The sequence below is a fragment of the Mandrillus leucophaeus genome, unplaced genomic scaffold, assembly GCF_000951045.1.
Source record: "Mandrillus leucophaeus isolate KB7577 unplaced genomic scaffold, Mleu.le_1.0 Scaffold484, whole genome shotgun sequence".
Lineage (NCBI taxonomy): Eukaryota > Metazoa > Chordata > Mammalia > Primates > Cercopithecidae > Mandrillus > Mandrillus leucophaeus.
This window is the reverse complement of record NW_012105187.1, coordinates 838,543-864,486: the sequence shown is the minus strand read 5'-3', so window position 1 is coordinate 864,486 and position 25,944 is coordinate 838,543. Positions and strand designations below refer to the sequence as shown.

The 25,944-nt window shown below is 42.7% G+C and overlaps 2 protein-coding genes across 3 annotated transcripts in view; one reads left to right on the top strand and one right to left on the bottom strand.

Annotated features, from left to right (window-relative positions):
* Positions 1-9,058, top strand: part of NMNAT2 (nicotinamide nucleotide adenylyltransferase 2) — a 206,644-nt gene extending 197,586 nt beyond the window's left edge. For both annotated transcript variants that reach the window (XM_011995333.1, XM_011995334.1), the window contains exon 11: positions 4,578-9,058. In XM_011995333.1, the coding sequence (XP_011850723.1) occupies positions 4,578-4,680 (103 nt within the window). In that variant the 3' untranslated portion in view covers positions 4,681-9,058. The remainder of the gene's footprint in view (positions 1-4,577) is intronic.
* A 3,329-nt stretch (positions 9,059-12,387) lies between these two features.
* Positions 12,388-25,944, bottom strand: part of LAMC2 (laminin, gamma 2) — a 60,611-nt gene continuing 47,054 nt past the window's right edge. The window contains exons 13-23 of the mRNA XM_011995335.1: positions 24,925-25,081; positions 24,411-24,616; positions 22,804-22,883; positions 21,517-21,672; positions 20,637-20,781; positions 19,739-19,891; positions 18,828-18,942; positions 17,693-17,892; positions 17,051-17,209; positions 16,858-16,957; positions 12,388-14,127 (exon numbers count right to left, since the gene is read on the bottom strand). Coding sequence (XP_011850725.1) covers positions 13,874-14,127; positions 16,858-16,957; positions 17,051-17,209; positions 17,693-17,892; positions 18,828-18,942; positions 19,739-19,891; positions 20,637-20,781; positions 21,517-21,672; positions 22,804-22,883; positions 24,411-24,616; positions 24,925-25,081 — 1,725 coding nt within the window. The 3' untranslated portion in view covers positions 12,388-13,873. The remainder of the gene's footprint in view (positions 14,128-16,857; positions 16,958-17,050; positions 17,210-17,692; positions 17,893-18,827; positions 18,943-19,738; positions 19,892-20,636; positions 20,782-21,516; positions 21,673-22,803; positions 22,884-24,410; positions 24,617-24,924; positions 25,082-25,944) is intronic.

Here is a 25,944-nt window from a genome sequence, read left to right as displayed (position 1 = left end):
AATAACAAATAGATTGAAGTAGTAATTAAAAACCTCCCAGCAAAGAAAAGCCAGGACCAGATGACTTCAGAGCTGAATTCTACCAAATTTTCAAAGAATAATTAATACCAATACTTCTGGTTTTTTTTTTTCTTTTCTTTTCTTTTTGAGACAGAGTCTTACTTTGTCACCCAGGTTGGAGTGCAGTAGCGTGATCTTGGCTCACTGCAACTTCTGCATACCGGGTTCAAGTGATTCTCCTGCCTCAGCTTCCCAAGTAGCTGGGACTACAGGTGCCTGCCACCATGCCCAGCTAATTTTTGTATTTTTGGTAGAGACAGGGTTTCACTATGTTGGCCAGGCTGGTCTTGAACTCTTGACCTTGTGATCCACCCACCTCGGCCTCCCAAAGTACTGGGATTACAGGCATGAACCACTGCACCCGGCCTATACGTTTTAAACTCTTCAAAGAAATACAGCTGGAAGGAATACCTCCTAGCACATTCTATGAGGCCAGCATCGCCTTGATACCTACGCCAGACGGGAAGATACCACAAGAGGCCAGGCACAGTGGCTCACACCTGTAATCCTAGCACTATGGGAGGCCAAGGCTGGTGGATCACTTGAGGTCAGGAGTTCAAGACGAGCCTGGCCAATATGGTGAAACCCTATCTCTACTAAAAACACAAAAATTATCCAGGCATGTGACTGTAATCCCAGCTACTTGGGAGGCTGAGGCAGGAGAATTGCTTGAACCCAGAAGGCGGAGGTTGCAGTGATCTGAGATCATGTGCCACTGCACTCCAGCCTGGGCAACAGAGTGAGACTCTGTATAAAAAAAAAAAAAAGACACCGCAAGAAAAGAAAACTGTAGGCCAATATTTCTGATGAACATTGATGCAAAAGTCCTCAATAAAATATTAGCAAATTGAATTCAACAACACAACATGAAGTTTATGCATGATGATCAAGTAGGATTTATCCCTGGCACACAAGGCTGGTTTAACATATGCAAATCAGTCAATGTGATACATCACATAAATAGACTGAAAGATAAAAACCACATGACCATAGCAGTTGATGCAGATGAAGCACTGGACAAAGTTCAACATCCTTTCTTGACAGTTTAAATATAGAAGGAAAGTTCTTCAACATAATAAAGGCCATTTTTATTTATTTATTTATTTTTATTTTTATTTTTTGAGATGGAGTCTCGTTCTTTCACCCAGGCTGGAGTGTAGTGGCACGGTCTCAGATCACTGCAACCTCCGCCTCCCAGGTTCACACGATTCTCCTGCCTCAGCCTCCTGAATAGCTGGAATTACAGGCGCATACCACCACGCCCGGCTAATTTTTTGTGTATTTTTAGTAGAGACAGGATTTCACTATGTTGGCCAGATGGTCTCGATCTCCTCACCTTGTGATCTGCCTGCCTCAGCCTCCCAAAGTGCTGGGATTACAGGCATGAGCCACCGCACCCAGCAAGGCCATTTATTTATTTATTTTTAAACCCACAGCTAGCATTATAATCAATGGGGAGAAAATGAAAGCTTTTCCTCTAAGACCTGGTATAAAGCAAGAATGCCCACTATCCCCAGTTCCATTCAGCATAGTACTGAAAGTACTATCAAGAGCAGTTAGACAACCAGGTGCGGTGGCTCACACCTGTAATCCCAGCAGTTTGGGTGGCCGAGGCATGTGGATCACTTGAGGTCAGGAGTTAGAGACCAGCCTGGCCAACATGGTGAAATCCCAACTCTAATAAAAATACAAAAATTAGCTACGCGTGGTGGCGTGTGCCTGTAATCTCAGCTACTCAGGAGGCTGAGGCAGGAGAATCACCTGAACCCAGGAGGCTGAGGTTGCAGTGAACCAAGATCACACCATTGCACTCCAGGCTGGGTGACAGAGTGAGACTCTGTCTGGAAAAAAAAAAAAAGAAAGAAAGAAAGAAAAAGAAACCCTTAGGAATAAATTTAACCAAGGAAGTGAAAAATCTGTACATAGAGGAGTATAAAACATGGACAAAAGAAATTGAAGATGACACAAATAAATGAAATAAATGAAAAGCATTTCATGCTCATGGATCAGAAAAGTTAATATTGTTAAAATGTCCATGCTACCTAAAGCAATATAAAGATTTAATGAAATCCCTATCAAAATCCCAATAGGGGCATTCATACTTCACAGAAATAGAAAAATCAACCCTAAAATTTGCTCAGAACTGCAAAAGACCCTGAATAACCAAAGCAATTATAAGAACAAAAAAAGTTGGAGGTATCACACTTCTTCATTTAAAATGATATTACAAAGTTACAGTAATCAAAATAGTATGGTACTGGCATAAAAGCAGACACATAGAGCAGTGGAACAGAATAGTGAGCCCAGAAATAAATGCAAACATACATGGTCAACTGATTTTTGACAAAGGTACCAAAAAGGCACAATAAAGAGAGGATAGTCTCTTCAATAGATGGTGCCAAGAAAACTGGATTTCTATATGCAGAGTAATGAAATTGGACCTTATCTTACACCAGCCACAAAAATCAGCTCAAAATGGATAAAGGACCTAAATGTAAGACCTGAGGGAAAAAAAAAACAAAAAAACAAAAAAACAGAAGAAAACATAGGGGAAAATCTCCTTGACATTGGTCTTGGCAATTATGTCTTGGATGCCACACTGAAAACACAGGCTACAAAAGCAAGTAAATAAATGAATAAGACTTCAAACTAAAAAGCTTCTGTACAGCAAGGAAACAATCAAATATTTTCAAATCATATATCAGATAGGGATTAATATCCAAGATTTATAAAGAACTTACACAACCCAAAATAGCAAGAAAACATATTACTCAACTAAAAACTGGGCAAAGGGTCAGGGTGTGATGGCTCATACCTATAATCCCAGCATACTAGGTGGCTGAGGTAGAAAGATTGCTTGAGGCCAGGAGTTCCAGACATAGTGAGACCCTGTCTCTATCCTTACCCGTTCCCACCAAAAAAAAAAAAAAAAAAAAAAAATTAGCCAGGCATGGTAGCATGTGCCTGAAGTCCTAACTGCTTGAGAGGCTGAGGCAGGAGAATTGCTTGAGCCCAGGAGTTTGAGGCTCCAGTGAGACATAACTGCACTACTGCACTCCAGCCTGGGCAACAGAGTAAGACCCTGTCTCTCTCAAAACAAACAAACAAACAAACAAACAAACAAACAAAAAACCACCAGAGGATTTGAGTAGACATCTCTCCAGAGATGACATAAAAATTGCTAACAGGTGCATAAAAAGATGCTCAACATCACTAATCACCAGGGAAATACAAATTAAAGGCACTATGAGATTCTACATCACACCTATTAGAATAGCTATTATCAAAAAGACAAGAGATAACAAATGTTGATGAGGGTGTGGAGAAAGGGAACCCTTGTAAACTGTTGGTGGGAATGTAGATTGGTACAACTATTATAGAAAACAGTATAGAGGTTCCTAAAGAGATTAAAAATGGAACTGCCATATGACCCAGCAATCCTTCTTCTGGGTATACACCCAAAGGAAATGAAATCACCACCTTGTAAAGATACCTGCATTTCCAAGTTTATTGTGGCATTATTCACAGTAGCCAAGATATGGAAACAACCTAGATGTCCATCAATGGATGAATAGATCAAGAAAATGTGTTCACACACACACACACACACGGAAGTGGAATATTATTCGACTTAAAAAAGGAGATCCTACCACTTGCCACAACTTGGCTAGACCTGGAAGACATTCTGCCAAGTGATATCAGCCAGACACAGAAAGAAAAATATTGCATGATTTCACTTATATGTGGAATCTTAAATATAGAGGTAGAGAATAAAACAATGATTACCAAGGTCAAGTGTGGAGGGCAGAAAGTGGAGAGATATAGGTCAAAGGATACAAAGTAGCAAATATGTAGGAATATATGTGGAATCTTAAACATACAGATAGAGAATAAAACATGATTATCAGGGTCAAGTGTGGAGGGCAGAAAGTGGGGAGATATTGATCAAAGGATACAAGGTAGCAAATATGTAAGACAAACAAGTTGAAAGATCTAATGTGTGACATGAGGATGACAGCTAATATAGTGTATTATATTTAGGATTTTTGCTAAATTAGTAGATTATAGCTATGTGTATCTTACAACATCAGATTGTATGACTTAAATATACACAATACAGTTTATTTGAGAAAAAGGAATAGTGAATACATTAGATGCCCGCTGTGTGTCTGGTGCTCTTCTAAGTGCTTTGCATAATGACTCATTTAATCCTTTGAATAACTAAATGAGAGGGGCCCAGATATTACCCTCATTTTAGAGGAAAAAAGCTGAAGAACACAAGGGTTTAAATAACTTTCCCAAGGCCTCTTGCCTAGGAAGTGGCAGAACCACAATGAATGATGTCACCAAGGTAGGGAAGGAGTTGTGGAGGCAAGAGGGCTTTTCCTAATACAGAACCATTTACTCAACCTGAGAAAAGGCTAGAAATGGGGTGTTGGGGAGACATGGGGCATGTCAGTCCTCCTGGCTTGCTTTGGGTGTGGACGTCCATCTGATTGTCATCTCTTCTTGTGCAGGCTGGCCCTGCAGCATGGGGACGGCCATGTTGTGGATTACCTGTCCCAGCCGGTCATCGACTACATCCTTAAAAGCCAGCTGTACATCAATGCCTCCGGCTAGCAGCTACACAGCGCTCAGCTCCACTCTCCCCTCGTCCTCCAGCAACACAATGGCCCCTCCATCTTTGTCAGCCCCCTGTTTCTCTCCTGCCTCTCTGTTTTTCAATCTCCTCGTCTTGACTGTTTTCCCTATTTGCTGACTTAACCCCCCATAGTGTGGGGGACCTGCAGAGAACCATGGCATTCCCTATTCTACAGTCATCTTTGGACAGACTTTCCTCTAGTCTCCGGGTTGGGGGTGGGTGAGGGAATGGGGTGGGAGTCGGGGGAAGTGCAGTCCTTGGAGATGTACTGGTGTCCGTCTCCCAGCACGCTCTAGAGAGGCGGCTCTGGTGCCCATCCTCCCAGCATGCTCTGGGGAGGCGGCTCTGGTGCCCCTCCTCCCAGCATGCTCTAGAGAGGTGGCTCTGGTGCCTCTCCTCCCAGCATGTTCTGGGGAGGCAGCTCTGGCTCTCGCCTTCCCAGCATGCCCTTTACTACAAAGGGCTGTTTTTCTTTTCTTTCTTTTGTTTATTTATTTTTCTTTGTTCACTCCCTGTAGAACTTGGATGAAATCAGTGTCCATGGTTCTTTATGTTTGTAGTCTTGATGTGCTCCTGTGGTATTACTTCCCCTCTGATAGGACACTGTAGCCAGCCTCAGCACTCAGTGAGTGCATCAGGGCCACACCCAGTAGAGAAGGCCAAGCAACCTCCACTTCTCCAGCACCACGCACACACACACACACACACGCGTGCGCACTTGCGTATGCACATACACACACACATATAGCAGTAGCAGCAGCAGCAGCAACCTTTGATCAGGAGTGAGATTTTCAGCTTCTGAAACCTGGGATGCAAGTCTGGGGATAGTCGGTTTTCTCAGAATAATTTGAATCTGTTTTCTTAGTTTCAAATGATCATTTCCCTGTTGCTCTGAGCTTATGATCACACAGAGCCAGTCCATCCTCATTTCCTGGTGGCATCTGTTCATTTACTTATGTGGGCTGTAGCTGATGGCACAGTGCAGGTTCCCTACCAGCCAGGGATTTCCAAGGGACCTTTGGAGGCCATGCTTAGACACATTCCTGCATCTGAGAAGACTCACATAAGCAGGACTAGATCCAGATCAGGCAGTCGTGTCTTTAAAAAAGCAAAACTATACAAAACAACACTAGGAGTCCACTCAGTCCTGGAGGTCTTTGCTAATTGGAATTATGTGTTGTCTGTTGGGCCGGGAAATGTCTCTTTCATATTGTAAGTCCAGGATGAACTAGGAGAAAGCAATTTGTTGCCCTGATGATAACTGATTATTTTCACCCTCTCTAGCTGAGGTAACTCAGACAGTGCCTGAGGTCAGTTCCTTCTTGAGAGGCAGTGCCTTGGCCTTGTTTCTGTGGTTGGTTCTAGCCCCTGCAGAGCCCGGAAGCTGCAGGAACTGTCTGAGAAAATCTCCCTAACAGGGGAGGGGGTTCCCAGAAGGGAGATCTGGGAGGGCTCAGGAGCCACTAAGTTGTTTCACTCCTTTTTTCTCTAATTTTCTACTTTCCTCTCTGCTCGTGCAGACAGTTTTGCCAGCTTTCCTTCTGGTTACTAGGGTCTCATGCATGTCCTGCTTGGAGAGCCATAAGGAAACTGCTCTCTTGTGCTTTTTGTCTCTCATCCAGTCTCTGGCTCTTGGGATTCTGGTCTTTGAGAAATAGTCTCTGAGTATTAGGATACTTCTATCAAAATCTAGTACCAATTATGGCCAGGAGGGGCCATGTGGGACCTGAAAGCAAAGACAATGTTCTTTACCACACATTTCACATCTGCAACATCCTTCAGTTGTGGGAAAAGGAACAGAAGAACATGGTAGAGCAGCATCCAGAGAGTCTGTTATTCCTCTTGGATTTTTTAAAATAATCTTCAGAGGAAGGAAGGAAAATCCTATTTTTGAGTATCAGTGTTTGACTAGGGATCATGAAGTAATAAACTGAAAAACACTTTAGAGTTCAGTTGATCCAACACTTTCCTTTAAAAGGTGAGGGAGCAGAGGCCCATGGGATTAAATGGCTGGTCCAGGTCAGCCAGCAGGTGTAAAGCCTGACAAGAAGACATTGTTTCCCTGACCCCTAGGCCGTCACACCACACCCTCCATTTCCTCATGTTGCTGACCAGGTACCCATGTGATTTCTACACTTCCCAAGCCTTACCCTGGCATATTTCTTTTAAATCATGTCTGTCCCAGGTGCTCCCCACACAGAGGATGGTAACACCAGTCCCAGGGTAGGGTGTGATAGTAAGGAAGGCCACTGTTAGGTTTCCTTTAGAAAGAGATCTCAACAACTTGGAAGAAATCCCAGAAACGGACTCCATGAATCCAAGAAAGAATTGCTTTGGGGAAGGTGAAGGGAGACGCAGAGAGTGCTCAGGATGATGCTACTGCTGGAGAGCGAAATCTGGAACAGCCTTTGTCCAGGCAGGACAGTCATAAGCCAGGAAATGAAACAAAGGAAAACAGGTGCCTGAATTTCCTGGGAAACATGGCTTGTTTAAGGACTTGGAGTTATGGGTAGACTTTATGGGACCCACATGAGCAGACCTGAGGAAGACTCGATTTCTTTTTCTTTGGTCCTCTCTGTTACTCTGCTGTGGTCAAGCCCCATTTGGTCTACAGCCCACGAGAAGGAATGAAGCTGGCTCTGCACTCTCTGCATACAGGCAGAAGGCATGTGGGAGTGGGGAGGGAAAGTGAGATGAATGAAGACAAAGAACAGGTGCCATAGAAGTAGATTTCTAGGAATGAAGTGGGGCAGATCTTATCTTTGTGGATTACAGGTGCTGTACTAAAAACAGGTTTCCTATTTAATATAAAAAGAAAGTGAATCTTCTTTTGGATAGAATCGTCCATTCCCATCACCGCCCCGCCCCCCCCAACACACACACACACACACACACACACACACACACACACACACACGCCCCCTTTCATTTGCTAGGGAAAGGTCACAGCACAACTGAATCCAGGACAGGACATTGTGACCGTGACCCAGCCACAGCCAATACCAGAAAGATGATTCAGAATCTGAAGTGGTGCCCCAGGTGCCAAGAGGATAACCTCTGGGCCCCGACTTTGCCTCTGGGGTCCTGCTCAAGGCCAATCCAAGACTGGCATGGCTCAGAGGTTGTGAGAAAGGCATGGACTGGAACAATCATGTCCAGAGGGGTCTGGAGCTTTGTTTCCTGCCCACCAGCAAAAAAAATATCCCTCCCATTTTTCTGAAAGTGGCTGATGTAAGAACAGGCAGAAGGAATTTTTGTCAATAACTCTGTCCTTAAGGAATGGTCCTCCCGGAGAGCTGTGCTGCTAGTAGGTACCTCAGTCACACATCCCCAACCCCAGGTAGCCTCTAGAGCCTTCTTGCTTTCATTTTCCTTGAATGTACATAGGAACAAGGGGGAAAAGTCTCTTACTGAAGTGCCTGAAACCCAAAGCTAGAGCTTCTAGAGACACCGTTCTTCCTGTCTTAGCTTGGCCAGCCTTTCAACAATGTTCTCTAGTTTCAAGCTCCAGCTTCTCAGAAAGAATTAAAGAACTTGCTGTTCAAATTAAATAGAAAGTGAGACTCAATAATTGAACTACAGCAAAAGGCAGAGAATTACAGGGAGAAACAACTTTTACTTAACAACCCAATTCTACTCTCCCCAAACTGATACACACACACACACACACACACACACACACACACACACATACACACACACTCTTTTAGAGGACTAAGAGAGAGAAGCATGTTATTACATTTTACTCATCCAAACAGTAATGCAAAAATAAAACGGAAGAATATGAAAAGCTCAGGATCTCTCCCAAGGCTACCTACTGCAGGAGGGCCAACAGGTGAGATGGGAAGAATGGAAACAGGGACCGATTTTGTAGCTCATACAATTAGGACACCTTAGGAATAGCATTGTAGTAATGGCGATGAATATGCTCTGCCAGATTCATCCAGTCTGCACCATCTTATAGCTGCCCAGCACACTCGACTGTTCATGTGGTCTCTTTGTAGTGTGAGTTTGGAGTGTCCTATTAGCCTGTTCTGGTTAGGAATGAGTAACGGCTCTTTCCCTCGACCTTAGTCTAGTCCCAGGGCTGAGGATTCAGCTGGATCCACATGGTCTTGAGGGTTGGCATGGGGAGGGGGAAGCTTTTTTTGAATCACTTTTTGATCACATAATCTGCCATTTTAAGAGTAAGATTTGCTTTATGGAATCAATTCATTAATAAAAAATGATATTCAAGTTGCAATACCATTTCACAGTGAAATATTTTGAGTACGATTTTGTTGCTAGAATAGTCATGGGCAAGAGTTTTATGCAAAATGTTCCAATTATGTTAATAAATAAGACAATGCTACAAGAGTCTTGTGTCTTGCTCAAGAACCTTCTCTGTCAGTTGCAGCATTAATCACTTTTTCTTCATAATCTTACTTGACAGGAGACAACAGTTGTAAAAATGTACGTAGAACAAGCAGTTTCCTGCCTGGTTCAGCTGATGCCACATGTGTAATATAAAAGTATGTACAGCCACATCCAAGGATGATAAAGGGAAGAATAATTAGCAAATTTGTAAATTGTGTCTCCATTTTCTTAGTTTTAAAACATTAAATCTTAGATCTTGATAATCTGCATAGTCCAGTGTTGGTTAACTTTGGCTCCTCAATGAAATTAGTACTTTATGAAATAAAATTATATTTGTGAAAACGAAAAATTTGAACAACTTTTTAGCCTGAAAGATCTTAACTAAAACAGAACTTGTTAAACTCGTAATTTGCTTTGGCAATGTAAACAAGCAAAAATGAATAATTTGTTAACTGTTCAATCCTGCTGTGATTATCAGTTCTTATTTCACCTTCAGTCCTGTATTGGGTTAGGTGTGAATGGTGATTGCCATTAGCTGATTATCAGATATGATTCAGAAGGTGAAACAGTAATTCCCTGTTAGGCTAGTTCATTGAAGGGTTAGCCATTTGTTTGTCAGATTAATTTTTTAAACGAATCATTTGGTTTTTGGGGTTCTTAGTATTTTTTTCTTTTATCTTTTATTTTTGGCTTAAAATTGAGATGTGGCAGCTTTGTATGCATCTGTGTGGGTTTCGTGGCACATCGTAATGATGCTTGATATGTTTGTAAATTGATCACTTGTGTTTACATTTGCTATTTTGTTCACAAAGCTAAACACTGCCTTTTTTTTCCTTGTCCTGAGAGTACATAATGATGAAAGCTCATTTATTTGCTTTGGGTTTTGTTTTTGTTTTGTTTTGTTTTGTTTTGTTTTGTTTTGAAACACAGTTTCGCTTTTGTCGCCCATGCTGGAGTGCAATGGCGCAATCTGAGTTCACTGCAACATCAGCCTCCTGGGTTCAAGTGAGTCTCCTGCCTCAGTCTCTAGAGTGACTGGGATTACAGGTGCCTGCCACCACACCAAGCTAATTTTTGTATTTTTAGTGGAGACAGAATTTTGCCGTGTTGGCCAGGCTGGTCTCAAACTCCTGACCTCAGGTGATCCACCTGCCTCGGTCTCCCAAAGTGCTGGGATTACGGGCGTGAGCCACCGCGTTCAGCCAAGAGCTCATTTAAAGTGAAATATAAACACTGGTTTAATTTGCTAACTTATAAAATATATATACTAAATATGAATTAACATATGTGCACATACACATTTCTTCCCTTATGACCTATATGTAAGCTTTAGATCTTCGGATTTCCTAGAAAGTTCCATGTAGCCAATAGTATGAAGAAAGGAGAGAAAAATTCTAACCTATGTTCTCCAGGTGGAAAATTGAACCACAGCAAGAATCCATAACCTTCCCATTGCCATGCAAAACATTAAAGGAAGACACAATAAACATATTCCTGGTCCTTGAGACTTGTTCAAAACACTGAATATTACTAAGCATTTTCTTGTCCTTTTCTCCAGCTTCCCAAGAGGCTGAGAGAAGTACTGGAGAGTACTGAAAAGAAACCACATCCTCGGAGAAGACCAGAAATACATCTGCTAAGAAGTTATAGTCTATGGGCAGTTTCACGTCCACCCCTCTCTCCAAAGAGAGGTCCCTAAGAGTTAAAGTAGATGACGTGTGTAATAGCTTACCAACAGCATAATTAACCAGAAACTCTCAGAGGAGAAGTTCAAGAAAGCTTTCACTATGAACTACTAATAATGATGAAAAATCAGAAGGAAAGCTTCCTTATCTTGGCAGGGTCAGGTTAAGGACTGACAACATGAGTCTAGGTGCTGGGGAAGCCACATCCCCTTCTCTCCTTACGGATAACTTTTCAGGTCCTTAGAAATGAGAGAATTATTTGTACACCAAGGGAAGTCCCATAAGTCATTTTTCTATTCCCCATCTCTACTCAGGTATCATTTCCCATTTGTCAGGGAAGACAGTCAGACAGCTTTACAAATTTTTTTTTTTTTTTTTTTTTTGAGACGGAGTCTCGCTCTGTCACCCAGGCTTGAGTGCAATGGCACGATCTCGGCTCACTGCAAGCTCTGCCTCCCAGGTTCACGCCATTCTCCTGACTCAGCCTCCCAAGTAGCTAGGACTACAAGTGCCCGCCACCACGTCCGGCTAATTTTTTGTATTTTTGGTAGAGACGGGATTTCACTGTGTTAGCCAGGATGGTCTCAATCTCTTGATGTCGTGATCTGCCCACCTCGGCCTCCAAAAGTGCTGGAATTACAGGCGTGAGCCACCGCGCCCAGCCTCTTACGACTTTTAAAACAATCTATTCCATTGAGGAATCCTTATATGATTACACATATCATGGTTATTAACTAATGGGATCCCTCACCAAGTTTCCTACAACACATACTGTCTAATCTTACACTTGGAAGAGACAGCCAATCACCAACAATGCATTTTCTCCTTTCATAATGTAGAATTGTCACTGAGAAGTGGCTTCCAACAAAGGACTACATCTTCCAGACCCCTTTGCAGGGTAGATGTGATTGTTTTCATGGGTTTTGGACCATGGCATGTGAGGCCCTCCTAAGCTTGGCCTTCCTGTGTCTCCTTACTCCATGTTCTTTTCCCTTTCCATCAGCTGGTGACAACCTGCTGGAATGGCCATAACCCTCCATCCCCCAGGCAACCTCAGAAGTCACATGTTGTAAATGGCAGGGCCTCTGAAATGACTGTGGAGTCTGGGCACTGGTTGTTTATTATAGCAAGAGATCTGTAGAATGTGTAATTGGGTATGCCAAGACAGGATTACAAATTCATTTTCACAGAAGGTAAAGCAAAGTGACCAGACCTATCAGAATTTGGGGGTCAATGGACACAAGCAGGATTCTTTCCTCAGTCGCTTATGTAGATGGCCAATTCATGATCTTAATTTAGTACACTTTAACTTCTTAAAAAGCATGACATATGCACCACAACCTGCATTTTATAGCTGATGAAAAAGATAAGAATATTAACTATACCACCCCCCTCCACCCAGCTTGAGTTGTTCTAGAAATAAAGCTTTATGCTTAGGAGACAGCATCAGTTAAACCTCATAAAAATCTCATTGACAGCATCATCAATCCCTTATGGTTGGAAAGAGCAAAGTAAGATGCTTAGAAGTGGGAACTGAAGATGCTAACTCTAGGACCTATTGCCATTTCTGTGGCATTTTCATTTCCATTGCTTTGGTACCGTGATAGGCTTAGAGTTTAGTAAATCAGAAACTGACCCCAGGCATCTAGGAATTGTTCTTTATTGAAAAACACTTTCAGGAAAATCCAAGGAAATACAGAAGCAAGGCAGCACCATAGTCTTCCCAGCCGAGATGGAAGTGCCTCTGGTTTCTCCAGCAATTCCCACTGGTGTTATCATGACTCAAGAGTCTGTTGCAATCAGTTGTAGAAAGGCGCAGAGTGACAGTTGGAATGCAAAGAAATGTGCACAACCCAGAGCTCTCTCAGCTTTGCCAAAACTCAAGTGCCCCCATGGGAGGGTCTTGCAACATATGTTCTGTTGAGCAAAGAGGTTGCAAACCAAGTAGTTATTGCAATAAACACCACTTGTGACAAACAAGGTTTGTAAGTTTCAATTTATTTTTTAAAAATGCTTGTCTTCCTCACTAGACAATCAACTCTATGAGGGCAGAGACTATGTCAATGTACCACCAGCCCCTGGCACACAGTAGGTACTCAATAAATATAAGTTGGAAGGATGGATGGAGGTAATGGATGGAAGGATGGATGGAAGGATGAATGGAGGGATAGATGTGACCCAGTCGAAGTGTGATTAGGAACATTCTCTTGTTATGGGTGGAGGAAAGAGAGAGGAGATTGAGAAAATAAGATAAAATACATTGATGCTTATCCTTTTTGGTGTTTGAAAAGTAGGATTGAATTATGACTAAGACATCTAGAGAATTTTACCTCTTTCAATGCCCAAGCCACACTTTTCTATCACTCTTAAACTGAAAACATAAATGCCTTTCTAACATTTGCTTTGCTGGTAGGAAACACTTTAATAATCTCTAAGTTGCCATGGCATTATTAAAAGAAAGGATGTCACGCCCGGGTCCAAAAGTTAAAGGTGGCAGGCACCAGCAAGCACGATTGCTCCAAATGGGCCTGCCTTACAGGTGCTCACTCCAACACTGCTCACTTCCTCCAGCTTGAAAGTGAAGAACATGTTCACATGCTGGGTGGTAAGTAGGAGGAACTCTGATCAGCAAGAAGCTTGCAGTGGACAATATGAGGCATTAGTATTTTACTGGTCACAGTGTGACTGGGTTGCACTCTGTTCTGACATTAGGAATAATTTTATGCCTGGGCAAAGTCAAAGTTTTTTCCTTTAGTCACATTACTCAAAGAATAAGTTGACTGTAACCCAACAGCACTTGTCTAAATTCCAGGACTCCATTTATGACTATTCTGAGGCAAACATCTGCCTGTGCAGTTTGTCCTTCCATCCAGTCTATTCTTTGGGGTCCAGATCCTTGGTCAATCTCACACCCAGTGCTATCTGCCTCATTGCCCAGCATCAGGAAGCAAAGAGTATGGTGCAATAAGACAACAACCTGGCCACGGGATCAGGAATGGGGTCAGGTCAGTTGACGAGCATACTCATTAAACATGTTCAAATGTTCCCATCCCACCCACCCACATGACATGGTCCCGAGCCCTGAGATCTGTATCCCAAGAACCTCAGTTGAGAAATCTTTATGGCAGCGTCACTGTTGCTCAAGAACCGGGGTATTGTAGCAGCCTGGGGGCAGGTTGTCCCTAATGTTCTCTAAGTTCTTCACATCAGCCAGAATCCCATCTATGCTTGTCTCCAGCAAATGGAGGTGGCCCCTCTGCCGACGTGCCCTCTCTTCCAGCTCTGACATCATGGGCCGCAGTTGGCTGTTGATCTGGTTCTTGGCTCGGGAAAGCTTCTGCTCCAATAAGATCAGCCCCTCTTCATCTACACTGACAGGCTGGTCTATTTCAAGGAATGAGACATGAGTTAACATAGAAAACCTGTAGTTAGATTTCCTTGAACATGAGTGCCTTTCTATACCCATAACTAATTCCCGTTTCCACTTGCCTATAGCAAATAGTATACCATGAATTTTAAAGCTTATTTTAAATTAGAAATCATCTAGAAAGAGTTCTGAGAAGGCTAGCCTAGCTACTGGACTATGAACAACCCTATTCGAGACTCTGAGCTATCTAGTTCAGCAACATGATGTCTGGAGTTTTCCTTTCGTGTTAGGGTCAGTAGTTAATGCTCTGAGAAAAAAAAAAAAAAGAGGACTGAAGGTCATAGGGGACTGAGCACTATCCAAGCCCTTTGCCTAACATAGGTCACTGCTAGGATTAGAATCAACTCCAAATTATGCTTTCCAAACCACTCTTAAGAAATATCTTGCTGTTTTCTATTAGAAGACCTTTAGAAACTGGCTGAGCTTCAGGGTTAAAGAGGCCAAGGTATGCTTTGCCATTTGGGGAATGGATTCCAGCTGCTAGAAATTGATGTCAGACATCATTCTGGCCTGAAACAGCAGTCATCTGACTAGATGTTATTTTATTTCCAATTTAAAATAAAATCACATTCGTTCAGGTACGTGTTACCCATAGACCATTTAAAACTAACGTCAGTATGAAGGGCACCTGGCCAGACCCATTTAGTTCAAATAGGTTTGAGTGGCCCTTTGTCAATTCGAACTCAAGGTCAAGTTGCCTCACGTATCTGAGCTGAAGTGATAGTATTTGACTGCGTGAGTTTATTATACCTAGAACAATTAATCTCTTATTGCTCCAGGACTTAAGAGAGCACACAGAGTAGAAACAACACTGTAACAAAAATGTTGATCCAAATGGATCTTTCACTTGGGGCCAGGGAGAATTTAGGAATTTAGGATTTTCTGACATGCAGAGGAAGTTAAGTAAGCTTGGGAACAAGATAACCTTGTCTATGGGAAGGCGGCACGAGTTACTAGAAAAGAACACAAGCATTGGAGGCAAAAATATCTCAGTTTGGATCCTGCCTCTACAATTTACTATGTGACCTGTGGGGCATTATTAACCTCTAAGCCTCAGTTCAGTCCTTCATGAAATAAAATAATAAAAATGATAAAACCCACCATAGAGGACTTTTACAAGACAAATGATATTACACCATGAAAACATCTGGCATGGTACCTGACACACAGTAAATGTTTAATAGCTTTCATCTACCCTGCTGTCCCTACTCTCTCGTATTCTCTTTACAGGTCTCATTAGTTTCATTGCCTTTTTTTTTTTTAAGAACACTAAACAACCCTGCTAAAGTTTCAATTGGGGAGGTTTTTGGTTTGTTTGTTTTTTTCCTTCTCAATCCTTTGAGGGCATTTTACTGTTGTAGGCTCATTGGATCACAAAGCAGACCCAAGACTCTGACAACACAGATGATATTGGTCTCTAAGGGTGATGATGATACCCTACAGGAAAATCCAGTTTTAAACGTGTTCTACTGAACTGGAATAGCAGAGCCAAACCTTTTCCTAAATGTTACTGGAATCTGTGACGAATCCCTAGTTCCACATCTGCTGCAGTCCAAGCTTGATAAAACAGTCCAAGTAAGGGTTTGATATCAGCTCTATCTAAATCCAGAAATTTAACCAAAATAAGTTTTCTTCTGGGAGTGATTCTGTAAGGAAATCTGATTTTCTTCCACACCATGCCATCAGATCTTCCTAAAATTATCTCACAGGCCTACTCTCACCACATTTCTTCTGGGTTATTTACCCGAGCAGCTCAAGTTCCTCCCACTGGTTACATCAAGGTATAACTTTGGTTTGGGAAGGAACAAATGTAAAATTGGCAAGCGAGTCTTTTTTTTTTTTTTTCCCCCTTTTTTTTTTGAGACAGTCTTGTTCTGTCCCCTAGGCTGGAGTGCAGTGGTACAATCTTGGCTCACTGCAACCTCTGCCTCCCGGGTTCAAGTGATTCTCCTGCCTCAGCCTCCCGAGTAGCTGGGATTACAGGCACCCATGACCACATCTGGCTAATTTTTGTACTTTTAGTAGAGACAGGGTTTCACCATGTTGGCCAGGATGGTCTTGAACTCCTCACCTCGGGTGATCCACCCGCTTCAGTCTCCCAAAGTGCTAGGATTACAGGTGTGAGCCACCACACCCGGCCGGCAAGTGATTCTTGACTTCACAGACTGGCAGAATCTTCCTTCACATCTTCCCAGCCACCATTCTACTGCCTTAGAGCAGGCTCCTGTCATTTCTCTCCTCAATTATTTCAACAATATCTTAAGTGGTCTCAACCTGCCTTCTCTCTAACCCCTCTTCAAGCTTTTCTCCACTTGGCTGCCCTAGGGATCTTATACAGTGGTGATGTTATTCCTCTGCTTAAAACTGTCCACTGGCTTCTCAGGGTCCAGGCCAGACTCCTAAGCAGGATTCCCAAGCTGTCTCGTGTTCTGTGAAGTTGCTTGTATACATCCAGTTCTTTGGCCCACAGACCTTTACCCACAAGTGCAATAGGTGTTCAGTGACCCATCTTAGCAATGGTAAAACAGGGTCCAGTAAATGTAAGGGAACCTGCCCAAAGTATCTGGGCCTGGAAACAAAGCACATTTACTGATATTCTTAAGGAAAGCTGAGATTCCCCTTCACTGGGGCTAGGTATAGTGAGTGTTCTGGAGCAAAGCCCTGGAGAATGTGGGTACTTCACATACCCATCAGATACAGGAGGCCATCCAATGTGTTGAGTGTGTCTTGGATTGTAACCCCAGTGTTCTTGGCTCTGGTGTCAACCCTCTGGGCTTCTGTAATCACCTGCGGACAAATAAGCACAAACCAGCCTTGAAAAGGTATTTTCCATGTTGGCAAGTTGAAAGGGATCTCCTGTTGAAAGCAACAGGAACTCACCATCTGTACTGCATCCATATTCGTGTCAAACTCCAGCTCCTTCCTTTCCAGCTCTCCTTCCACTTCCCTCATCCCACTCTTAAGAGAGGCCAGTCCCTTTTCCATGGCCAAGGCTCCATCTGCTGTCACATTGGCTTCCAAGTTCAGACTCCCAATCTCCTAGGAGAAGAAAAGGAGCCAGGGACGGAAGGAGAGATAGAGGTGAGGTACAAAAGCATCCCAAAGACAACCGTAGAAAAAATACAGCTGCAGCCAGGCCCTGATGGAGTAAGTTAGATGAATAATGAGAGAATCAGACTTAGGGACACACCCTTTGCCAAGCTTTGCCTCAAACAAGCTAATTTGGGGGTATGTTTTTAGGGACTAGGAAGGTCAGTGGCAAGACACTGCTTCCCTCTCAACTCAACGCTCACCAAATGTTGAACAGAGTTAGGAACCATTTGGGAAAACCCAGAGGACCAAAAACACATCATTCTCTGTCATGCCTCTTTGCTGTCATAGTCTTTTAATCTGGGGCTGCCATGGACCACAACAGGGCTCTGAGCCTCAGAGGTTAAAATAAGCCCAATGCTCTCTTTCCCTCCACACCACCCTTGTGTTTGGTGCTACTGGTACCAACACACATGTTGATTTCTCTTTTACCTGTTCAATCTCACTGGAGATCTCCAGGGCCTCCTTGGCCCCATTCTTTGCCCTCTGTGCGTCAGCAGCAGCACTCCCCAGGGCTCTTTCTGCTTGCTGGGTCTTGTCACTGGCATCTGAAACCTTCTGGCTGATGTAGGAGAGTCTCTTCATGGCTTCTTCAGCTTCTGCTTTTCTGTTGTCCACCTGCAGGTCAAACTCTGAAATGAAGAAACGAAAAAACTGCCATGAAGATGAAAGCAAACTTACAAATGAGTGAAAGGGGCTGATGTTGTAAAGAAAAATTCCTGAAAGAGTGTTATTACTGACTGGGGGTGAGGGTGTGGGAAGTTGCAGCTGGAATTAACTTTCTTATCTAAGAGAAAGCATCTTAAAAGATGCATTGGAGGGGTTATAATTATTCTGTTGCTTAGAGAAACCGAAAATCAGCCCAAGTTCCACAGCGCTGCAAGAGTATCGAAACTGCAGAGTGGATCAGAAGCAGGTAGAATCTTTGAAGCCCAAAGCATCAAGCCAGAGCTTTAAGCCCTAAGCTCCAATGATAAGAATTGGGTTTGCGTTTGAATGGATAGAGAAGTACTTTCCATGAAAAAAACTTCAAAATTTTGGGAATGTTTCTCTTTTGTGCTTTACTGAAGAAGCCTGACGTTTTAATGAAATCTGCAAATCCAAATCTCCTGGGATCTAGATGCAGTGACAAAGGTTGCTCTGTTATCACCACAAAGAAACATATCAGTTCTATACTGGAACCAACTAGACTACAGAGGAAAAGGAAAAATGTCTGTACAGTAGTAGTATGTTGCATCTGTGAGGGACTTTAGAGATCACATAGTTTAACCTTGTCTCTAAAGAGGAAGATATTAGGTTCTGGAAAGGTTACGTGACTTGCCTATGGTCATACAGCTAGTCTGGCCTGGTCAGGTGGCCCAGCAGAAATCAGAACTCAAGGCTTCTGACATCTAGCTCTATTATTACTACTACATTAAATATTAATGTATTAATATTTTATTTAGAAAGATATTTACTAAGGATCCCAATATACCTGCCACTTTGAGAGATATACGAGAATTCAAAGGAAATCAGTCATGGCTATACCCTTAAAATACTCAAGTGACCTGAACCATGAAGTACTAACCTCTGAGGTTTTTAAGGATGCTCTCAACTTCATAAAAAGTGGCATTGCCCATACTTAGTGCTTCTTGTGCTCTGCTTTTAGCAAGATTGGCACGGGAAAGCAGCTGATCTGATTTCTATAAAAAGGCAGACAGAACAAGATTAGAGGAAGTACATTCCTGCTGGCAAAATCACTCTGACACATTTCATGACAGCAGATTGTTGTGATTCACTGCAGAGTCTAGGGGTGCTGTAGCAAACCCCTCTACAATCTGGGACAAAGCAAACTTTGTAAGTCCACGACACATTCCATATAGAGAATGGTCAAACTCTAGTCCACCATCAGGGACAGGAACGGTTTTATAAATCATAATTTTAACTCTAGATATTTCCTGAAGTCAAGTAGTAGACTGAGCTAGACCAAAATTAGACCCAAGAGGCCTAGGTCCTATTCCTAGGTTTGAGGGCTGACTCACTGGGTGGAGCTGAGCTAATCACACCAAGATCTCTGCAACTGTTACTTCTTCCATAAGCAGTGCCTTCATTGTTGATTTTTCCAGAAACAAGGTCTTGCTCTGTCACCCAGGCTGGAGTACAGTGATGTAATCGTGGCTCACTCGAATTCCTGAGCTCAAGCGATCCTCTCACCTCAGCCTCTCAAGTAGCTGGGACTATAGGCATGTGTCATCATGCCCAGCTATTTTTTTATTTTTTATTTTTTGTAGAGATAGGGGCCTCACTATGCTGCCTACTCTGGTCTCAAACTCCTGAGTTCAAGTGATCCTCCCGGCTTGGCCTCTAAAAGTGCTGGGATTATAGGGATGAACCACCGTGCCTGGTCAGAGAGCTTTTGATTATTCTTCTTGCCATATGTATTCATATGGTAGGCATTCAATACATGTTTATTGAGTTAATGAATTAACAAAGTAATACTTCTCTCCCATTCTTTCCATTCTGTAAGAGCTGCTGTGTTTCTTCTTTCCAGTCTCCCAGATTCTTTTGTGCACGTTTGAACTCATCCATATGCCTGGTCACCAGGCTTGAGAGTGAATCAGCTTTTTGTTTGATCCTCTTTGCTTCTTCCACCTGTGAGCCCAAAGAAACCAAGGAGTCTGACTTCTGCTTACCAGTTACCACACCAGCTTTGTTAGGACCTGACACCATTGTTTGAAAATAGCAACAGCCTTACGAAGCCAAGAAAATAGTCACTAGCCATCCAGACCCAAACCTAACAGAAATGAGTCAGTATGCTCTATGAAAGTAAGGCAGCAGGTCCCCTCAATGTCAAACAGACTTTGTGTCTGTTCTTTTTTATTTTTTAAATTTTTACATATTAGTTTATATATTCATGGGAACATATATCCATGGGAATTGTGAATTTTTTTTCTGTAGGTAGTAAACAAAATTTTCTTAATCGAATAAGTTTGGAATTGTTAAGGGAACTGATGGCAGAAACAATGCAAAAGTTTTGAGAACAAGTCATCTCCGAGTGGCTATACATAGAGATATACTATAGGTTGGACTCAAGTGTAAACAAAAAACTTTATAAAAATTTCCCACAGATTTCAACAGTCCCCAGAACTAAGGAAGATACGTAAAACTTTTATCCAGTAATAGGTTTAGTATGGGTCAAAGCCTTTCCAGAGACTAGGATTGGGGTTTAAGAACAAGGAAATGGATAATTAAGAAGGCTAAATACTCTTCCCACTCTAAAACAGAAATGGTCAACATGGAGAAAAAACTGAATGGTTGAACAATATTATGGCACCCCCAGAGAAGAAAGTATTTATGGCCCTCCTGTACGTCAAGCACACAGGCCAGATGCCCTCACCTGAAAGGACTGATCATTGACTCCCTGAAGCTGAGACACCGAATCCAGGAGGCGGAGACTGTGCTGATAAGACCTATCTGCTTCAGTTTCCGCTTGAGTGGCCTCCCTTGTCAACTGCTGGGCCAGGGACTTGGTTTTCTCCAATCTGGTATTGGGGGTGGGGTGGGAAGGGCGCAGTAACAAAAAGAGGACTTTGAGAATTCTTTTTTTTTTTTTTTTTTTTTGAGACAGGGTTTCACTCTGTTGACCAGGCTGGAGTGCAGTGGCGTGATCACAGCTCACTGCAGCCTCATCCTCCCACGCTCAAGCAATCCTCCCAATTCAGCCTCCTAAGTAGCTGAGACTACAAGAGTGAACCACCACACCCAGCCCCCCTTTTTTTCTTAATAAAAGCAAAATTTCACCCTGTTGTCTTGAAAGTATGTAGTTGGAATAACCAGAAGAACCAAATAAAATTATTTATCAGATACGTGTCCCTCTCTACTAAACATAAGCCTTTTAATTTATATAGGTTGGGTCAGAAAAATTCAATCCCAAGTTCCCCACTTCTTGATAACAGAAATATATTTCTGTATTTTTATATCTCCCCATGCCATCAGATGGATTTACTCACACCCTTCATACACCAGAGAGTGACCATACCTCCAAGTATTGTAATCACAATCAAAACATAAATTTTATTTAGACTAACCAACCTTTTTTTCTTCCAGTCTTAAAAATATCTACTTTTCCCCAAAGTAAAACTCCTATGTTTTCGGCCCTCTTATTCTCATTAATAATATGTTTTTACAGCTAGTACGGTGCCCCTCAAGTACAGTTAGCATTTTGCCCTGGGAGTATCTAAGGTATATGAGCCACGGGAGGACCCGTAGGAACATACTTTTCCACAACCCCCTGCACCACAGCACCGTCAAGGCTACCGCTTCCGCTTCCGCCTCCTTCACGCAGGGCCTTGTGCACCAGTGAGAGGGCTTGTTTGGAATAGTCCTCAGTTTCTTTTGTCAGTTGTTCCATGTTACTGGCCGACTCAACGTGGCTGAAAGGATTAAAAACAAAAGAATAAGAGTTTTCACGCAAAGGGCTTCCTTCAGGTCGTTCAGTTAAACGAAGGGCAAAGAGTATGGGAGCTGGTTTGATTTAGAAAAACCCTACAGAACTGACCCAAATTACATGGAATTAGAGGCGCTATCAAGAAGCAGAAGGTGTTTTGGAGAATTCGCCTTATGTCATAGACCTTGTAGTGATCTTTTCCGTTTATGGCATAATCACTGGAGGCCCGGAGCGGAGTGGAGGGTGGAGATGGGTGGGAGCAGTCTCAGGTGATAAAACACTGCATCTGTAAGTTGTTTGCTGCAGGAAGAAACCTCTAGGTCTTGTTTCACCCAGGATCCAACCCCTACTCACTTTCGCTTCAGCTCTAAACTGGACCCACCACTAGGGGGACAAAGCATGTCTATAAAATTTCCCTGGATACTTTTGGTTCCTCCTGGTTCTAAAAAGTGCTTTTTTGAAAAAAACCCAGAGAAACAAAACCAAAAATCAATGCACTCAGGAGGCAGCTCATGTTACAAATACACAAATCAGCCCTCTTCCGCTGACTGAATTCCACTTGGGATTAACAGAGTCTGCCACCCTGCTGAGCACTCCCCTACCAGCAAACCTCTTAAACACCATAGGATTTCTAGTCAGAGTCAAGGATGAAGGGAGATGCATGTTATCATTGGGGCCCTGCAGAGCCGGTTTTCAGGAGGAAGTTCCCCCTCTGCAGTCTTGGCCCCCACAGGCTAACAAACAACTCGTTGCTACTTGTTCCCAGGCTTGGTGTGGGAGTCCCTGAAAGCTGCAGAGCTTTCTCTTCCAAGGGCTGATTCATTTCACGTGGCCGGAGGAATCACATCTGACATACACCACAGCCATACTGTGAGTCATAGGGAAATGTGGGAAAGAAACACCCTCACCCCCAACTCCTGCCAAATGACCCTGCCCAGTGGCCACTTACATGCAGTAAAAGCCAAGTGGTTAAAAATTGGTTTCAAGGTAGGGAATGGCTGCAAAGGAGCCTGGAGATAATAAATATCATGCTTGGGTCCCTGATACCCTACCGTCTTATTCAAGTCTGATCTGGCAGAGACGGCTTGAAGCAGAGGTGCCCTCTAATGCTGCTCACCTTTCTGCTAATCTCGTGGCCTCCTGAGCCAGACTTTTAAAGCCATTTGGCCCCACGTAGTGGTCTGAGGCAGGAATGTTCTGTGGGAAAAGGAGAATCGGTTAAGGCGAATCGGTTAAGGATTTGCACTTGGCCATGGAACTTAAGCAGGTGCAGCATCTGTCCTGTCAGAACCACTTGTCATTAGTCACACAAGGTTCCACAGGCTGACACTTACACCATGCCTCTATTCACCATTATCATTCTATTTTTAAAAAGTATGTATAGGCTGGGTGTGGTGGCTCATACCTGTAATCCCAGCACTTTGGGAGACCGGGGCGGGTGAATCACCTGAGGTCAGGAGTTCAAGATCAGCCTGACCAACATGGTGAAACCCCATTCCTACCAAAAATGCAATAATTAGCCAGACATGGTGGCAGACGCCTGTGATCCCAGCTACTCGGGAGGCTGAGGCAGAAGAATCGCCTGAACCTGGGAGGTGAAGGTTGCAGTGAGCCAAGATCGCACCATTGTACTTCAGCCTGGGCAACAAGAGCAAAACTCCATCTCCAAAAAAAAAAAAAAAGTATGTATAGACAAGAACAAAGAAATCCAAGTTCAAAAAAGTCTGTATATAGATATAGATGCATTAAAATATATATACATTAAAAAACCCCAAAACAACAACAAACAAAACAAAAATTCTTTTCTTGCTGGGAGCCAAAAAAATTAAAAATAAAAATATATACATGTACATATTTTTATATGAATTTAAAGTCCAGTAGAATATATTCCAAGTTTTAACAGTAGTTATTTGATAGTAATGGGATCATAGAGAATTGTTATTTATTTTCTACAGCAAACATTTTCATAATAAAGGAAACAATCAATACACATTATTTTCAATGTGACTTCCTTATTATAGTATCTGATTATCATTCCACTTCCTCTATTCATCTCCCACCCATCATTTACATTACTGTCACCATAGCCTTCTTCATTCAGAAATAGAAGAGTGCTCAATCAAATCTCTCCCTCCTACCACATTACAAACTACATTAAGAAAATCATATTGACAGCATTTTTTTCCCATTTTCAAAACCATGTCTTTATTGGGCTCCCTCCCTCTCTCCCTCCCTTCCTTCCTTCCTTCCTCTCTTCCTTTGTCCTTCTTTCCCTCTGTCCCTTCCTTCCTCCTTTCTTCCTTCTTTCCTTCCTTCTCATTCATTCATTCATTCATTCATCCATTCTTTCATGCACCAGACATTTACCACAGCTATACACTGTACTGTAGGCTGAGAAAGTAAATATGAACTAAAGTAAATCCTGCCCTCTGGGAGTTAACAAGCTAGGAGATAGGCAGAAGGGAGGTGAGGCAGGGCCAAGATGAGGATGTAGTTAGAAATAAATGAACTAGGGAGAAGAACATAACGCAGTAGAATAGGAAACTGCAGAAGGCCAAAGACATAAATAGATGTGACTGTTGCAAGGAAAAGAAGTCCAACCACCTGTCAGGTAGATCAGAAGCAGAAAGTGAGCCACTGAGAAACAAAGTGAGTCAGTGAGATCTAGAAGTAGATCTCCCAACACAGCAGTAATTCTCAATACCCTAGCCCAGCAAAACCTACAGTGTTTCCCAAGGAAGCTTCGCTTTCTGCCAGGCTCAGCTGCATCTGAGTGATGAGCCTGTGAGTATCCCGAACTTGGTTCTGGTACTGACTTCCCAGGGCCCGAACTCTTTCCACAGTCATCTTGAGGTCATCCAGGCGGCTCCGGTAGCTGTTCTCTTGGCTTCTCACCTTGGCCAACTGGAGACCAAGGGATCTGCTAGCACCTGAAAGCAAAGAAGGAAAGGGAGCATGAGCACTTTCTGGGTCAGCATAGAGTTAGCAAACATAATGGAGGGTTGACTGGCTTATGGCCAAATGACAAAAACACAATAGAGAAATGCATGCAACCATTCTTTTATCTCCATCATTCAAGTTGCAGGGGGAATGTCACAGACAGTCCTTCCACTTCTGCAAGGGCTGGTTGGAGATATTTGCTGAACTGATAACCATAGAAGGTTTTATGACCTAACGTAGCCATTCCTTCTAGGACTATGAATTCTCTTCTGTCTGAAGGGAATTTGGCCTTCATCACCTTCTGAAATCTGGGCATCTCTCAGAATGTCCCGAAGGGCCTGCTCAGCCTGCTGCATCCTGCCTTCCAGCTCTGTATCAAGTACTGCTCCATCACCACCCTGAGCCTTTGAAATTAGGGCCTCCATTCTCTGAAGCTGCTGCATAAACTGATCCATCTGAAACCACAAAAGAAAGATCAGAACAGAGGGTGGAGACCATGTACCCAAGGGATTGTCCAACACCAGGTACCCTGGGGATAATACTAAAAGTCCAGAAACGCTTAGCATGTCATAGTGGTTAAAATTTTAGACCCTGGAGCCTAGAGTCCTTGAGTTTGAATCCTGGCCTCACTACTCACTAGCTGTATGACCTTGGGCAAGTCACTTTCTTTATCTATAAAATTAGGATAATGAAAATAAGAATAGTATCTTCTAAAGTTATTATTTGGACTACCTGGGTTAACATCTGTAAAGCTCAAGCTTTACTATGCAGTTAGTATTTGTAAAGTGAAAGCAGTTGCAAGCTAGAGACAAGAGAACAGTGCCTGACGCAAAGGAAATGCGTAAAAGGCTTGTTAAATAGATCAGTTTAAAAAACAAGTTGAGTTTGTTCTACATTTGGAGTTCTGTTTGGACCTTTGTCTTCCCCAATCCTCACTCCAGGAAGAAAAATAGTTAATAATTAACAAGAACATCAAGTTCATTCTTCTCTGGAATTCAAATGAGAAATTTCTGGCGGCCATTCTTGTTTGGGAAGCCTTGATACTTTCTGGACTCCTGGTATCTTTTATGTTTATGTTTTTCTTCATTTGTTTTACAAAGACATCTGTTGAAAAAAAAATCAAGCTGGAAAGTGACATATTATAGTGGGAAGAGCCCTGAACTCAGTTAGGGGACATGGTCGGGATTCCGAGTTCCACCTAGCCATATCACTTTGAAAAATTTCAAGTATTTTGAGACTTTATTTGACCAATGAAAACTGAGGTCAGAATACTTTTCCATTCAACTCAACTAAGTTATCATTAGTGCCAAATGAAACA